Source organism: Aplidium turbinatum, chromosome 8 (genome assembly GCF_918807975.1).
Source record: "Aplidium turbinatum chromosome 8, kaAplTurb1.1, whole genome shotgun sequence".
Lineage (NCBI taxonomy): Eukaryota > Metazoa > Chordata > Ascidiacea > Aplousobranchia > Polyclinidae > Aplidium > Aplidium turbinatum.
The window spans coordinates 26,322,518-26,340,687 of record NC_137479.1 but is presented as its reverse complement, the minus strand read 5'-3'; the positions used below and the strand labels follow the sequence as shown (position 1 = coordinate 26,340,687).

Here is an 18,170-nt window from a genome sequence, read left to right as displayed (position 1 = left end):
ATTGTACAGAAATACAATTTTGAATAGGCGTTTTCAAAGGAGTGTTTCTTTCGGTCATTACATACAGACGAACGGATTCGGGAATCTTAAGTTACAATTTTCCCACGAAGAGATTATGGTTTACCGCTGTGACCAAATTGCAGTAAATATTGTTTTTGTATATGCCGCCCTTGGCCTTTTTAAAGGTAAGGGAACGTTCAAATATTACGTAACGCTTTTTTTCCGAATTTTTGACCCCCCTTCCCCATGTAACGCCAACGCAACGCTTTTTTCAATCCCCCCCTCCCCCATGTAACGCTTTTTCACTACGAATTCAGCACAAAAAACTACTATTCCGTACTCGAAAGCGTTACTTAACGTTTTGCTTGAACCCCCCCCCGATGTGACGCTAACGTAACGCTTTGCATAAACCTCCCCTCCCCCTCGAAGGCGTTACGTAATATTTGAACGTTCCCTAAGTTATCAGTTAAAACTTGCAACTTTATTTTCTCATAAATATTTTAATGTAAATAACAATATGATCTTTTGCTTTTGCAAATTTCTTGAATGTACTTTAATTAAATATTTATTGTTGGTTTTCCGGGAGCAATGGATAAGACGGAAGAAAACAGTAAGTTGGAACAAACATTTAACTTTTCGGCAATCAATTTTTTTTTTTTTTTTATTAGTTATATAAACCGCACTTGCTAGTTTTTAATAAATGCTTCCTTGTAATTTAAAATGTTCTGTTTTTGTATTTTTTAACATCAATATCTGATGTAAATTATGTTAGCTTACCCTGTGTAGAATTTTTCTTGACACTTGACCGCTGAAAAATTATTGTGAATTTTTTCATATAGATTAGCCTACCAATAACTGAAATTAAACTTTTAAAAAACTCAGCAAAGTAAAAAATGTGCTTGCAAAATTAAACTGCGAGTGTGGAATTTTCAACGAAAAATAAAATGATTAATTGAATGCATTTGTTAGAAATTCTTTTAGTAAAATCTGGCAACACAGTATAAGATTATGAAGTTTGTTTTCTAGCTTTGGTCGGTGGAAGAAATCAGATTATTTTTGTTTCAGTCAGCTGTTTGCCTTTGTCCACAGCAGCTCAAAAAAAAAAAATCAGCAGCGTGGCTTATTGACTCCCCAATAGAAATGTAGTAGTTCATACAGCACCTACTTTTATCCAATATAGTAAAGTACCGTAATAGTCTTATGAAAGAGAGACCAAGCTGAATACAAATTTGATGAAGTACCGTACCGGTATGGTACGTACCCTACCAGTAGGTCTGGTCCGGGTTTAGGAAACACGTTTTATCAATAAAATTGTATGTCAGTAAAAAATGCTATAGATCAAATAGATTATTTTATGCATTAAATGACTGTGGTTATTTCTGCATGAGATTTATCTGTGGAAATGCAATATAAACTTTAACTGTAGGTGTAAGGCCCCATATCCTTTGCCTGTACGTTTTTGTTTCATTGTTTATTCAATTTTTGCTGTTTGTTTTTTGTAGCTTTTTGTGAAGCAAGAAAACTTTTTCTTGTGTGCTGGTGTGTGCTGCTGTGATCGCCTGTGTGCTGGGGTGTGGGCATGTACAGCTACCGCAAAATGACTTCGGACTTTTTTGCGTACAGTAAAATTTACGCCAGTTTGTAGCCGTGCGTTTTACATTAGATCATACGACTAACATTAAGCATTATGACAAACAATGCAAAGATTGTGAAAAATGTCAAGAAGATTTTAATAATGATAAAATATTAAGAATGGTCGATTGTTTTTATTGAAAGGTTTCATTATATACAAAATGTTAGTTTTTCTTGAAAATTTAGAAAGGTCCGAAGTCATTTTGCGGTAGCTGTACTAGTGGATGTCTCAAATTCATGTTCTCACAAGATCGTTCCTTTCTGTTGGTCAGGCGAACTTCTATTGTTAAGAGAAGCAATTCCAGACAGAACGTGTAGCGATATGATGTTAGTTGGTTTAAGATAGCCTGTAATCAAACGACAGCTTTGGTTCAATATGGGGTTGGTTCGGTTTTCTAGGCATGTGCCGAGTGTTTCGAAACTGGGTAGGCATTTTCTTCCACCGAATATCATAAGGCTAAAGTAGTTGACTGTAATGTATTTGGAAGAGCATCCCAATCAAAGTTTCCAAATTTTTGTAGAATTTTATTTTGAGAAACCACCTTAGCTCTTACTTTGTCGATATGGGATTCGTATGTGAGAGACCTATCTAGTTTGACACTGAAGTATGTGGGATTGGTACTGTGTGCCAGTTTGGTTCTATTCGTGGAAATGTTTTGTTGGCGTGATGCATCCCAGGATCTAAGGTGGAATGCGCAAACTTGAGTTGTATTGGACTAGTAGACTGCCTGGTCGTTTCTTTGTCCTGTCAAAACAAAACTTAAACAATGTGTGTCTTTTGATTCACGTCACCTTTGTCTTTTGATAAATAAACAATTGATTGGTTGAAGAATTAACTTCTAAAGACTTAAGCATAAGTAGTAAATATGTGTGGAACTGATGGAAATGCACTGTTTATTGTATTATGATGGCTATGGCATTATTAAGGCAACAAAACAGCAGTCACAATAAATCTCTGAAAATTTTTATTATCAAAAATATTTCTTAGAGTTTTCCTGATTCAATATGATAAACATTAAATTTTAGTTAATTTGATATAATATATTATATATAATATATTATATATCTTTTTTTAGAATCCTGACTTATAACTGCTTATCAAGATGCAATAGCCTACACACTAAAGGTATATTTTTATTTTTAAATAAGCACTAGCAACATCAGAAATCAGTTTATATTACTCATTCATTCCAAGCAAGATGGAAAATGGGATGGTTTGCATTGAAAATATTGACAATACAATTCAGAAACTGAAACAACGCATGAGGAATGAAGAGTCAAGTGATATTGAAATTATAGAGGAAATTTTTCATGGTAATAATTTCCAATCACTTCTTCAAATTTATCAAGCACTCCAATGTAAAAATAGAACTAGACATTCATCTTTTTCCTATGGTACATCCTCAGAGTTGGTTAAGGATGTTCAAGAGTTGCAGATAAAGCATCAAAGCAACAATGTCCTAACTGCTTTAACAGAGATACTCAATTCATCTTCACATTTGCAAGCATTATTGTCCTGTCATGACAAGATTGCAAATAAAGATTTTGATGTTCCTCAATTAAGTGATGTTTCTTTTGAATCACATTTGTTTGATAATGAAAGTACAGAACACTCCATAAAAGTTGTACGGCTCGTTAAAAGTGATGAACCACTTGGAGCCACTATAGCTACTGATGAAGCAACTGGCAATATCATAATCGCAAGAATTATAAAAGGAGGAGCAGCTGATAGAAGCGGACTGATACATGCTAATGACATTCTGGTTGAAATTAATGGCACAGAAGCAAAAGGAAAATGTCCAAGTGAAATTATTAAGCTCTTAGCTGGATTTAGGGGACCTTTAGTATTTAAATTAATTCCAGGAGAGTCTCCAAAAGATGGATCAGATGAGAAAATGTATGTTAGATGTCGTTTCACCTACTTACCTCAAGCTGATAACTTAATTCCTTGTGTTGAAGCAGGATTAACATTTTATCCTGGTGATGTTATTTGTGTTGTTTCAAAAGATGATAATTCATGGTGGCAGGCCACCAAGGTAGAATCAATTGATAAACCTAAACAGACCGTGAACAAAGTTGGCTTGATCCCAAGCATGAAGCTACAAACAAGACGTGAAAAACTAAAAAGACTTGCTGCAGTAAAACCCAGCACTATGGGATCTATAAAAGGAAGTAAGATGAGTCTATTGAGTCATGGAAGAAGAAATGCATGGAACATGATTCGAGCTAGTTTTCGCCGGAAACGACATGACACCTCCTTACCAAATACTTTTGATTCTGTACAACAATTGCCTTTTTTCCTCCCATATGAAATTGTAACTAAGTATTCTTTTTGTGACGATAGACTGAGTGGCACAGGGCTAAAGCTGTATCGACCGATTGTTCTTGTTGGTCCACAAGGGGTAGGTAGAAATGAGCTGAAAGATCGTTTAATTGATTCTAATCCATCTCATTATGGTGTTCCAGTGCCACACACTTCACGAATTAAACAACCAGAGGAAGAAGATGGAAAAGATTATCATTTTGTCACACGAGAGCTCATGGAAAATGGTATCAGAGAAAACCTTTTCCTTGAATATGGTGAATATAAAGGCAACCTCTATGGCACAAGTTTAGAAGCAGTCCATTCAGTGATCGAAGCAGGCTTAGTTTGTGTTTTAACTCCATACCCACAAGCCCTAACAGTTTTGCGGACCAAAGAATTTAAATCTTATGTTGTCTTTATCAAGCCACCATCTGTTTTAGAAATGGGAAATGATACGGAAGACTTGCAAGATGTTCATGGAAAACTGACCATTGAAAGGCCTGGAAAAGCATCATTTACAGATGAAGAAATAAGAAACTTAGTTTCACGTTCGGAAAAGTTGGAGTCTATGTACGGCAGGCTATTTGATGCAACGGTTACTAATGACAACAGTGACAGAGCTTTTGATCAGTTGAAAGATCTATCTCTGAGTCTTGAAAATGAGCCGCAATGGGTTCCTGTAGATTGGGTTTCACAATAATCATTTTCCAATCTCTTCAAACTATTTTCATATCTTACCCTTCATTTTGCACTCTATTAAAGTTGAAGCAGTTGCTTTACATCTGTTAATGTGTTTATTGCGCTCTGCTTTCATTCAATCATCTTTTCATGTGTCAGTGTGCTAAAGAATTCAATTTCATCTCTTATCAACGTGCATTTAAAATTACTAATGACACGGTTTTTTGTAATACCAACTAAATTGATTTGCTTGAATGGAATCACACTGCCAACCTTCAAATTATTTGAATTGCGGTACAACTAAACATGATTGTATTTTCGATTCATATTCATAGTATCCATCCATTGCGCGCTACATATTATTGAATTGGCAAAGCTGTGCTTGTGCAAGTCAAACACATCAAATTTCTTTTCAACTTCTTGTAATATGTTGCTTGAAACATGCTACTGTATGTTAAATATGTGATGTCGATTTGTCTTGCATCGTTTTTCATCGGATATTTGCTTTGTACGGTTGCACTCACTATACAGTTCCGTAACGTATTTTGTTGACGGGTAAAATTGTCTTGTGAATAAAAAATAAGTTTTTTGCATGTCAACTTTTTTGATTAATAGCGTGCTTGCCAAATGTAACCATTTTTATTTTGTATCTGTTACCGGTACTGCTGAATTGCTTATTGAAGTAAAAACCCAAAGCAGTGAAATCTGCCTTTTTTATTTTTACATGGTTTCATCATTGCATGTTTTTGTATTCCGTCAACAATATTGAACTCAACGCACTTTATGGATTGTAACATAATGTCTTCGACGGAATGGCCCGTTTCGGTGAGTCCGATCCCTTAACGGGGGATTTTTTCAATTTTTTTTAAATTATTGGGTACCGTAGCCTAATTATCATTGCCGTTTTAGAGTTAGGGGTTTGGGGTTAAGGTTAGAGGTTAGGAACTCACCGAATCGGACTCACCGAATCGGACTCACCGAATAGTTGCAGACCCTGTCTTCGAAGTCAAATAATTTTAGTTGAAAGTGAAATATTTCTTAGGATCTGCACAGTGGGTCTGCTACTATTCGGCGAGTCCGATTCGGCTAGTTCCCTATTCGGCGAGAGCCTTTTTCGGCAAGTGCCCTATTCGGCGAGTTTTTGAAAGGAAATTATCGGGTACCGTAGCCTAATTATAATTGCCGTTTTTACATCGTTTTAACATCGCTAAACGTTGAAATCGTGCAGAAAGGAATAAAAATAAAATGTTTAAACTATTAAATTAAAATTCGTTATGTCAGTTCAGTTGAGTTGTTTTTATTTCTGACCATCATATGAAACACAATACACGTCAACATAGCAAAGGTAGAAGCGACAAAACGCGAACGTTAAAACGTGCTTGAATTTTTCATGTCAGTTCAGTTGTTTTTATTTCTGATCATGATATCACAAACAATACACGTCAACATAGCAAAGGTGTAGAAAAAGGTAGAAGCGACAAAACGCGAACGTTAAAACGTGCTTGTGACTGAAGTAAGTTATTGAGTTGAAAGAAATTTGGCACGGTTGCAACACCTTCAGAAAAATTTAAGATATGAAGGGAAAATAAAAAAAAAAAATGTTACAAAAAAAAATCATGTTTAATGTCCATAAGATAGTACTTTTGAATAGTTAAAATGATTAGTTTGGATCAACAAATGTGTGGCCTACAGCTGGGATTGAAAGGAAATCATCAGGTACCGTAGCCTAGTTATTCCGACCAGCAGAAATTTCCGTTTTTACATCGTTTTAACGTCGCTAAACGTTGAAATCGTGTAGAAAAGAGAACTTTGCTGACTAGGATACGTTGAAACTGGGAAACATTCACAGAAGCCCTTCGATTTGTTCCAAGAACCCATTTAGCCTAACAGTTCATTTGTACATTGATTCAACGTCTGAATACATTATCTCAAAAATGCAACGTATCAAAGGGCTTCTGTGAATGTTTCTCAGTTTCAACGTATCCTAGTCATCAAAGTTCTCTTTTCTACACGATTTCAACGTTTAGCGACGTTAAAACGATAGACCACACATTTGGTTAGCCTTTTCATTCTGTTACTACAATGTAAAAATGAACTGTTAGGCTAACTGGGTTCTTGGAACAAATTTTTGCTGGTAGGGAGACATTAAACATAAGACATCAAGAACTGATTTCGGTCACAAGCACGTTTTAACGTTCGCGTTTTGTCGCTTCTACCTTAAAAACAACTGAACTGACATGACGAATTCAAGCACGCTTCTACCTTTGCTATGTTGACGTGTATTGTTTTTGATATGATGGTCAGAAATAAAAACAACTGAACTGACATGACGAATTTTAATTTAATAGTTCAAACATTTTATTTTTATTCCTTTCTGCACGTTTAGCGACGTTAAAACGATGTGAAAACAGTTAGGCTACGGTACCCGATAATTCCCTCTCAAAAATAAAATTTCAAAAACTCGCCGAATAGGGCACACGCCGAAAAAGGCTCTCGCCGAATAGGGAACTCGCCGAATCGGACTAGCCGAATCGGATTAGCCGAGTCGGACTCGCCGAAACGGGCCATTCCGCTGCACAGCAGCCATTTATCTTAAGGTTAGACTGATTACCTGCAGGTAACAAAATTTATCAACCATTAGACAATCTTCTCTTATGAAATTGAAATAAAGGTATTTGAAGAGGTTTGAACTGAAAACTGTACAAAATATGATTTGCTCAAAGTATCTACTTCCTACTTGCCGCCATGTTTGGTCGTCTGAATAAAAAATTTCAAATCTGTTCTCATGTTAATTTTGCATTTAAAAGTGAATTCAATTCGGATTTCGGATGTAACTACTTGAAGCCAGCCTATTTGTCATGTGCATATACACTAGTTTTATGTGGAACAATCATGTGTATTCTGGTTTTCTTGATTACTGCTTCAATACACCTTAATCCATTTGCAGTGTAAGGTCACATGTTCTGTGCCTTTGGATTTTAATTTGCAGTATTTGATAAAGTGAAAAAGGGTAATATTTTAATTATATAAATTCACGTTTAACCAGTACCACTGTAGTCATAACTGCGCTCACTTTATTAAACTTTTCAAACACTACAACATCTCGCAGCCAGCAAATCAGTTGTTTTTTTTACATTGGTTCAATGTGAGCAACACTAATTTGCTGTTTGGGATCTAGCAGGTTTAGTTGGAACTCATGAGCGATTGATGAGATTGTAAAGAAAGTATAAGTGTTTCTAGCCCACGCTTTCAAGTAGTCATACATTTGTATTACTCATAATGAGGAAAAAGTCAAGTATGTCCCAAACAGCAAAATTCATCACGTGAAAATGACGGATCTTGGTGCCTGGGTCTATGCACCAAAAGTTAATCAACAGATTTAATTAAACATTTTTATACATTCTACTGGTGCAAACTTGGTGTTGCACGCTCCAAGAGCAGATCAGGTGGTGGAACATTCCGTGTCTGACGAAAGGTTTTCTGTTGTTGATTTTTCAGTATAACGTTGAAGTGACAAACAATGCTGTTTCAAGTGCGTGTGGTTTTGCACTGTTCTGGTGGTGAGCTTTTTTTACCTTTATTTTTGCGATTTCTTGTGTTGTGGCGTTGAATCAACTTAATTCTGCAGAATGTAATTGTACATACCATGTAAAAACATAGCCTGATTTTTTTACCATACAACCTTTTTTATGTTGCTCTGTGGTGCTCATACAATTAGTACTGTGACATTGTATTTGTAGACGCTAAGGAATGATGTGAGTGAATTCATAAGAATGTTATCTTTCTGACTTGTAAATGGTGATGAAAGTATATTCTCAGTCGTACAATCATTGAAATGCCTTCTTACCAGGAAAATGGTTGAGTATGAACAGACAAGAATGTGGTGACTCGGTGAGATGACTGTGCTTTTTATTAAAGTGATTTGTTTGTCTAAATTTGAGAACTGGTCTTAAAATGTTACTTTAAAGTGTTTTAGGCTAGCGTTTTTAATTTACACTTTTACATTCTATTGTCAGACAAATTTATCGCAAGGCTGGCCAGCAAAGGTAGCTACTGCCTATCTCAAGAAAACAGCCCTACTACTAGATCATAAATGTCAGCTAAAATTGAGCTACCGTACGTTTAAATTTGTGGTTGTTGAATGTTTTAAATCGTTGGTTTGTTTAAGTTTAACCCTTGATCTTTGTTGTGTAAAATTGAGATAAGAGATCCATTTGAGGTAGACCAAGCATATCGTACCCTACTTTGTGCATGTGCTCATGAAACAGATCGGGTTTTCGTAAGTTATAAACTACCATCACTTTTGTCCATGATACAAGATCTTTCGAATGGAAGTTTCCCACGAAATCAAATTTTATTTCCACGTTGATTCAACATATTTCACACATGTTGAATGGGACAAGTGCATTTTATTTCCTCGTGATAAAGTTCGATAGGCGACCCTATAAAGCATAGCTTTTATCATCGTTTGAAAGGAAGGCACAGACAGAAAAATACGTTTTTTTACATTAATTCAACGTCTGCAGACGTTGAATTATTGTAAAAATGACGGATTTTTTTGTCTGGGTGTATGCTGCTCCAAAGCCATGTAGAGAGCGCTTTTGCTATAGAAATGACGCATAAAAATGCGTGCGCACACACAGAAATCTAGTTAACTTGACTTCGGCTTTCTAATCTTCTTTCTACCATAATTGAGAGTTTATTTTTCTAGGTACACTTTCTCACGACTTGCCGTGGTTTGGATTTGAGTTGGCTGAAGTGATTTTCAAACTTTCTTGATTATTTGAATCTGAAGTGGTGAGTGGTCGTCTGATTTCACATGGTAAACGTGGGTTGCACAAATCAAGCTCTGAGTAAAATAATATGATAGCTATTCTCTCCTTATCATAGCAAGTCTACCAAATAGGAGGCGATGTTAATTTGATTCTTACTCAGCTAAGCAAAAATAAACTTCGTTTACATTAATTGAACGTAGAAAAGCGTTCTTTTTACGATTCTTTCGAAATAGATATGTAGTCTGACTCATCACCAATTTAAAAGTGTTTAAATAAAGCGATCAATTTCCCAGATATCACATAACCACGTTATCAAATCACTTTCGTCTTTTAGATGTCAGAAGGGAGAAAATCATTTTGAAACTAAATAGTTTTATATTTCTATTCAACTTTTTACAGTTGCCTTTCATTATGTCAACGTATGGTGCTTGAGTTAGAAATTTTAGAAAATACAACATCAGTAAACCAGAAAACTTGTCATACAACCGAAGTTCTTCTGTTGGAGCTTTGTGATTATGATTGGATTTTCTCCTAAATTGAGGCTTCACATTTTCTTAACATTTTAGTTAATGTTACTTTTTTAACAACTTTTTTAACAAACACTTTCCCAGGCAGCAAATCAATGTAAAAAATGGTTGATTTGCCGCCTGGGTTTGCATGTATTGTTCCAACTGTAGAATATCAGTGCTTTCAGTTAAGACCCAACAACAATTTTTCTTTATTGGAACCTCGTCAGATGAACACGTGTTATGATTTTTCAAATTTGTTAAAATTGATTGTTGTTGATGCGAATGCTTTTCTCACGGATGATTAACATATCTTAACTATCTCATCAAACAAAAACATTCCTTTCCAACTGTTCACATCTGCTGACGTTAAAAATGTCTCTGTTTGGTGAAAATTTCCAGTTATCAAAGGTTGCAGTTATTACATCGTTTCAACCTCTTACTTTAGCGTCAAGGTTTCAACAATATTACAATTCGAGAGCAACTATTGGAGAGAATATCTTGGAGAGCATTGTTTTGGACAGCAAAGTAGTATGAAGTGTTTGTGAATTTATTGCATTACCTGTTGCAATACTGCAGACGGGTGAAAACAAATGAAATCAACACAAAATTTTGCATTTTAAAACCTCGACGACACCGATTGTGATGAAAATCACATCATTAGTAAAAATGTATGAAAAAATCATTTTCCCAAAATTTTGTCTTTCTACATCGAGTACTTTTCGAGATAGAGTGATTTGAAATTTTAGTCATTTTCACCACTTGATGGCGCCATTTTTCACATTTTAACCCATATCTCGGCCAATTTTCATTGTAGAGACATGGTTGATAGCTCATTTGAAAGGTAATTTTAAGCTCTATCAATCTATCTAAAAATAATGAAACTTTATTTAATAATGAAAGAGGAATGTTGTGTTCTTGGTTGTAAACTTCCGACGAGCACAGCAAAAATATATATTTTCAAAATCAAATTTTTTTTTATTTTTTTTAAAATTTGATTCTTCTTCTACAGCCATGCAAAATATTGCGTTGTGTTTTGACCATTCTGTGTGTTTTTTAATAATTTTATTTTCCTTAGTCAATTTTTTTTGTTTTGTTTATCCTTACTAATTTTTTTATACGTATCTGCAGGATAACTTACATGGGAATTAGTAACAAGCTAAATGCTGAGATATCTTAATTATAAATAAGTACAACTTCGATGAAGAGGAGGTCTTCAACTCTTCATACAGTGTGTCTTTGATATAATTAAGCAAGAAGAGACTGGGAGTTATACAGAGGCAGATGATTTAAATTATTTCTATATTTTTGCAATGCTGCAACATTTTGAAAAATTCAAATTCAGCTTGAGGAATGAAGTTGGCTACTGTAGCAGTTTGTATTGCGTGTGTCAGGAAATCTTTAAATAATATTATACAACATAGCTTTTTGTAGGTTCTAAAGATGAAATCCAATAGCCAAGATATAATGATAAAAATTCATGATTAAGCAATGACATTGTCCACCGTTACCTTCAGAGGTTAACTATAAGCAAATATAAATAATTTTAGTGGACATAACTCGCTACTAGACTACTAAAAAAATATCCAAACAGTAAAAGCTGGTCACTTTATTTGAACAAGTCAAAAATGTGCAATATACATACATTACATCAGTGTTCCCTCCAAGGTTTTAATAATATTAATTTCTGTTACAGGGGAAATCCACTCAAAGCTAACTGTAGTTTATAAAATACCAAAAAATCCACACTTTACAAACATGCCAATGAAACTTATGCAACTTTATTTGATTGGAAGCAATCATCAAATCAATTTTGGCGATTAGGAGGTGTGCTTACGTCATTGGGTGGGCATGGCTCTATACTTTGCATGCAAAATTGTAACATTATCGCGAAAACAAAAGTTCTGGCACAAATTCCAAGCAGCAGCTATTTCATAGCAATGCATTAACTTTCATTTTAAACCACGAAAATCGAGTACCAGTATGCCAAAAGTACGAACACTGAATCTTTGTTATCGTGATCGTACTGTTAATTTGCATGCAAAGTAGAAAGTACCGGGACTGTATAGGGCTATGCCCACCAAATGACGTAGACACACCTCCTAATCAACAGAATTGATTTGGTGATTGATTTCAAATGAAAGTTCTAAGTTGCACAAAACCTTTAAAACTTTTAGATTTAGTCCTAGAATATTGCTTAAAATACATATTTTACCTAAATAACTGACTTTGGTGGGAACACTGCATTACACGTTAGTTCACTGTTCAAGTTGCAATTGAATTTTTAAAGCTAGCATCTGTTTGGCATGCAACAACTCGTTGTTGGTGAGGGAATATGTCCTTCCAGAGCTTGCAGTAGTTTAAGGATCCACTGATGAAAATAGAGAATTGCGTGGCACTATCAGAACACCATCTTTTCTTGGCAATGAATATGATGATACAGTACCATGTGGAATGTAGATGCAGAAATTTTAGTTCAAGCTCGTCATTACTCATGAACTTCTTCTAAACATATGCTAGCCACCAATTCTTCTCATACACACAATACCCATAGTAACATATATATGAGGTAATTTCTTCCCATTGTAAAATTTTTGAACTGTGTTTGTTGTTGATTGTTACGGTGGAAAAATTGGATGACGATGAATATTCTTTGACTATCAGCTTCTCAGTAGATTTCGTCAGTGGTTCAAAGAAATGTAATTTTTGTGTACCTGGAATCGGGTTTGCATAGGAAAACTTTTCTTCAAGGTCCGATGCATGTCGTTTAATTTCTTCATCTTCAACATACAAACATTTCACTTATTGTTAAGCTCTTTTCTGCCCAAACAAAAAGTTGCGTTGGTGTTTGAATGTGGTCATCAGATACTCTTTGTAGGCTGGCTTTGGCAGCCAAGTGTTTTATGGTACCTCCTACTCCATCACAGCGGCCTTTTCCATGTGATGGTAAAATAGATTGCCTGTTTTACAAGAAACTTAAAAGATTGCAAATATTTGAATAGATGACGTTGAAAGGTGTGAACAGTTACAGCATTGTGTTGAAGAGTATCAGAAATTAGGGCCAAACAAATGTGTTTCAGAGAGGTACTGTAGATGGATCTTCAGCAGTAGGGAAATTGTGGTAAATTACAATGGGTGAACGGTAGCCTGCATATTTGTTCATGTCCAATGATAACTTTGAGCAGCATCTTGTACAAAAAAAGAGTAATTTTCAGCAAAAACACCCAAAATTATAACAGAGCCATCAATTTGTTGTTTCATTTGCTTCAAACTTGCAGATTGTTGCTTAGCTATAAAATCATGTCTTTGAAGGATCCATAGTTTTTCCAACAGGCTCTCTACAAATTTGTCTAGGGGTCTATTAAGGTTTCCAAATGTGTGCGGTCAACAGTTCAGTTGTTTTATTTATTTATTTCAACAGACAACCATGCTTTGTATGTGATTGAATCAACGAGCAGGTTTTCTTCAAATATTTCCGTGATCATACGTTTAAGGTCATTGATATGACTACATTTATCGCATAGGCTAGTCCAAGAAAACATTTTGGTTGAGCACTGAGCAGGGTTGCAAGCTAGGCGGGCAAGTAGGTGTTTGTAGCTAACTATTGTAAAGAAATGATTCAAATTAACTTTTGAAGCATTGTTTGCACGATGGAAAGAACACAACCGTATTTAATGTGTTGCCAAACATCATGGCTATCGATTTTATGCTGGCTTAACCAGCGCAAACTATGCAATAGCCAATAGGTAATATATTTTTACATCTGACTGATAGTTTTGTAGTAGAAAGCAAACATTGTTTCAGTAGATCAAGATTCTAGAATCTAGAAGGCACACTGCATTGTATATGCAGCCCTCGAAATTAGCTTCCATCTACGACGGCAAAAACATTGCCGTCGCCAAATCAGCAAACCTGGGATTGCGGCGGCAATTGCCGTATGCTTTAAAGTTTAAACAAACGAAATTTTATGCGTTTATTCTTCGTGTTTCATACGGCGGTAGCGGAGAGCATCACGCAAGCTATTTTATGCGCTGACAATGCTCTTGTGAACTGTAAAAAGTTTGCAACCTTGTAAATACCTGCTTAATTGTTACGAAAAAGTTATTGTTTTATCGAATGCTTATTGTTTACCGGTGTCGTTGCGAATATAAATCATGGTGAAGGATACAGTTAAAAAGTAGAATTTACCTGCTATAGGTTATCAAACAGAGGGAACAGAAGGGAAAGTTAGTGTGGTATTTTACAAAATTTATAAAGAATTTTATGACGGAAACAAATCGGAATTAGAAAAGCTAAGGGGTCAAGTTAAAAAAGTAGAACAAAATTGGATAAATGGTTCTGCGGTGATCGATTTCGAGTAATGGGTAGTACCAAATTTAAGTCGTAAGTAAAGTAGACAACCGGAAACAGACATTGCCGTCGGCTGCAGCGTGGGTCAGGTGTACGTCGGAAGGCGTACACCGTACACCGATGCATAGCGCTCAAGTCCGCTTTCCCGCAATGCAGGATAAAGATATGAAAAACAAACAAACAAAATAATGCTTCCGATCATATGGCATTACGCGTTCACGAACGGGCAGTTTTGCGTCTTCAAGTATTCCAGTGACGACGCGACAACCTCATCCCCCGATACAGCATCTGATGATTCCGATTTATATATGATATCCGACTAGTTCTTTATCCAACAGACTTTGTGTTGCTCGCACGCAGTATCCCAATTGTGCCGAAATTATGTTAGTATAAACGTAAATCGAGCCAATCTTCTCACAGGGAGCTATTAATTTGTTACCGGTACCTGTTTGAGCAATTAACGTTATTTTGTGATGGTTCAACGTCGCTAGATGTCGAAAAACAAACGTAAATTTCTTATTTGGCATTGTTGTTACCCAGGCAGCAAAATTCGTTATTTTTGCATTGATTTTGCGTCTGTAGACGTTGAATCGATGTAGAAATGATGGTTTTGACCGGAAAAATTATAAATCGATTTGTGCTGACTCGAACGTTAAATCAACCCAAAATTAACTTACTTTCCCCCTGAGCTATTTTACGTGAATTAACGTAACAGCGTGCGTATTGCGTTGCTCGCTTTATCGCTACCGTACTTTAAGTATCATTACATCACAACAAATCAAACGATGCGGTCGTGATAGACTACTCTAGTATACTTTTCCCTTCTCGTTTCACATGTTTTGGTACAATTTTGTTTGTTTGTTTGTTTATCTTTATCCTGCATTGCGGGAAAGCGGACTTGAGCGCTATGCATCGGTGTACGCCTTCCGACATACACCTGACCCACGCTGCAGCCGACGGCAATGTCTGTTTCCGGTTGTCTACTTTACTTATGACTTAAATTTGGTACTACCCATTACTCGAAATCGATCACTAGGTAGAGGCAATTATCGTAAAGTTTCTTGCCCAGAGAAACAACAGCAAGTGCGGGTGGCTGGAGTCGAACATGCAGGCTCTCGACTGCGAGCCCAACGCGCTAACCACTCGGCCACGGCTTCTGTTTGTAATAAATGTTTCGTAATAAATGTTCAGAGCAATTGCCGACGCAATTTCAACTTTTGCCGTTTGGTCTCGGCAAAGTTTTTGCCAAGTAAAAATATGCTATAGGCTAAAATATAATATTTTCGAAGACTGCGTGAGTGTTCACAGCAAGTAAAGTGGTCCGAGGTGAGGTCTTGGTACGATGTTTCTGCTGATTAAACTCCCGCTGCGAGTAAATAACACAAGAAGAAATTTTGAACAATTTTTGTTCTAATTAAGTGCTCATTTTGCGGCGGCATTTTTATAGCCGTAGCAGAATGGCCATTATGACATTTACGGCGGCATTTACCACGGCAATTGCCGAGTGCCGCCGCTAATTTCGAGGACTGTATATGACAACCTGAAATCCACATACCATGCATGCCCCTTGCCTAGTGTCCTTTCAAGATAGCTACAGTACAGACAAGATAGGCTATACAATGCATCCTAATAGGCTATATACAATGTCATGCAGAGCAAACTATGGTGAATTGTTAGAGCAAGGAAAATGAATTGATTGAAAAACACACAGAATGGTCAAAACACAACACAATATTTTGCATGGCTGTAGAAGAAGAATCAAATTTAAAAAAAAATAAAAAAAATTTTGATTTTGAAAATATATATTTTTGCTATGCTTGTCGGAAGTTTACAACCAAGAACACAACATTCCTCTTTCATTATTAAATAAAGTTTCATTATTTTTAGATAGATTGGTAGAGCTTAAAATTACCTTTCAAATGAGCTATCAACCATGTGTCTACAATGAAAATTGGCCGAGATATGGGTTAAAATGTGAAAAATGGCGCCATCAAGTGGTGAAAATGACTAAAATTTCAAATCACTCTATCTCGAAAAGTACTTGACGTAGAAAGACAAAATTTTGGGAAAATGATTTTTTGTTACAGGGCTTCAAATCATGTAATTTTCACTAAAATCTGAGAGATTCGGGTTTCGGTGCTGTGTTGATTTCATTTGTTTTTACCCAGACGTTTTAACACCAAGACACATCTTTTAGTGCTTGGAAATATTGTGTACGGGCACCGTGTGTTTGGCGATCTTGGTTCATGTTTTGTCTGCTCACATTATTGTGGTCGAAACTTCGTACACTTTCTGAATGGTGCTGTACTGTTGATTTACTGTGAAAAAAAATTGCACATTTTTATTCAACTGAAACCAAGGATTAAAGAATTGAAATGTCACTGTATAATCGTTTGCAACCACAATCGTTACGTGTAGGTTTGATGTCTCGTTATGTTGCTCTGTTAATTTGTTGTTTGTTTTTGAGATAAAATTACGAGATGTAACTATAGTGGTTATAAAAGTGTTTTGGGGGATAGAAGAAGGATTGAAGGATTAATTTTGTATATAAATCTCAAAACTAAAGATTTTTAAAAACGTTTTTTTTTTAGTTGTCGATTTTTTAATTGTTTTATTTTACTGTGCTTATTTTTTTGTTTTTTGTCCGTTTTATTTGTCTGTTTTTTTTTTATACTATTTCCAATCGTGTCATACATTCTTTCAAGTAACAACTGTTTTCAGTTATCATAACAAAAGAACTCCAAAAGAAAGTGCTAAATTATAGCTGCTGAATAACTTATTGTAAATTACTGTAGTTCACTGCAGTTTTGACAAAAGTTCTGTAAGTCAAAAGTGTGGTCGCATGCTCAGCAAGTGGTACCAATGAACCAACCAACTTCAAGTGCTACCAATGATGATGAGGTTGAAGCCTGTTCACACTGTTCAGTCCCAGTGGTGACCATTTAACAGTCAACCCCCTTTGTTACTTGTCTTATTTTATTTTAGTTTGTTTGTTTCATTTCTTTCATTGCATATTGCTTATTATGATGAGTAGGCTTATTATCATATAGAGCAGTGGTTCTTAGACTTGGGGGCGTGTGAGGCTCACAAGGGGGGGCGCAAGAAATTGAAAAACTGCACAGATTATGACTAAACATGTCTTCACAACTACTCTGGACAGTCGATTGTTGAAGATGAAACTTTGTGTTACAGTGGCACAGTGTTTGTAGAGCGTGTTGTCACATCTCGCATTCTTTGTGATGTTTTAGACGTTGCTAAATATTTCTGCGACGCCCTCTCGCAGCACAACGGTTTTCTGGCACAGCAGCCTCGAGCTCTAATTGTAATAATAATAGCAACGACTGACTGCGGCTAGAAGTGCAGCAGTATCCCCAACTCCACAACAGTACCATGCGTAAACTTTTATTTTAACATTGATTTAATTAGGCTTATTTTTAATTAATCAATTCTATTGACATGAAATGAGTGGAAAAAAGAGAAAGTGTGACGAAGATTATCTGAATTTTGATTTTATAGATGCCCTAGTTATTAAGTAAATGACCAAGTTGTACCACAATGCGTCATATGTTTTTAAAATCTGAGCAACGACGTTTCGAGACCAACTCGTTCGCAGCGTCATCTTGAAAAAAAAACACCTTGACCATCAAAATAAACCACAGTAAATTGGCAATTTCAACTTCTTTCGAGTTAAATTTGATAAACTTAAATTTGCCAATTTAGTGTGGTATCGCTACTTTGTTTGATTATTTGATCACACTACGCATGCTCATGGCTCATTGGTGAAGTCAAAAGGATATTCTAATGAGAAGTTTAGTGACAAACTTTTATTTTGGTGACTTACCGATGTCTTGATTATTTCAGAACAAATATTTCCGAGGAGCAAAAGTGCAAATTTGTTCCAACATTTAAAATTCTTGCGAGCCA

At 35.7% G+C, this 18,170-nt stretch overlaps 1 protein-coding gene across 1 annotated transcript; it reads left to right on the top strand.

Annotated features, from left to right (window-relative positions):
• Window positions 1-2,831: 2,831 nt before the first annotated feature.
• LOC145776203 (MAGUK p55 subfamily member 7-like) lies at window positions 2,832-5,428 on the top strand. Its single transcript, XM_082587605.1, has one exon. The coding sequence runs from the start codon at window positions 2,832-2,834 to the stop codon at window positions 4,635-4,637; it is 1,806 nt and encodes a 601-aa protein (XP_082443731.1). The 3' UTR covers window positions 4,638-5,428.
• Window positions 5,429-18,170: the final 12,742 nt, after the last annotated feature.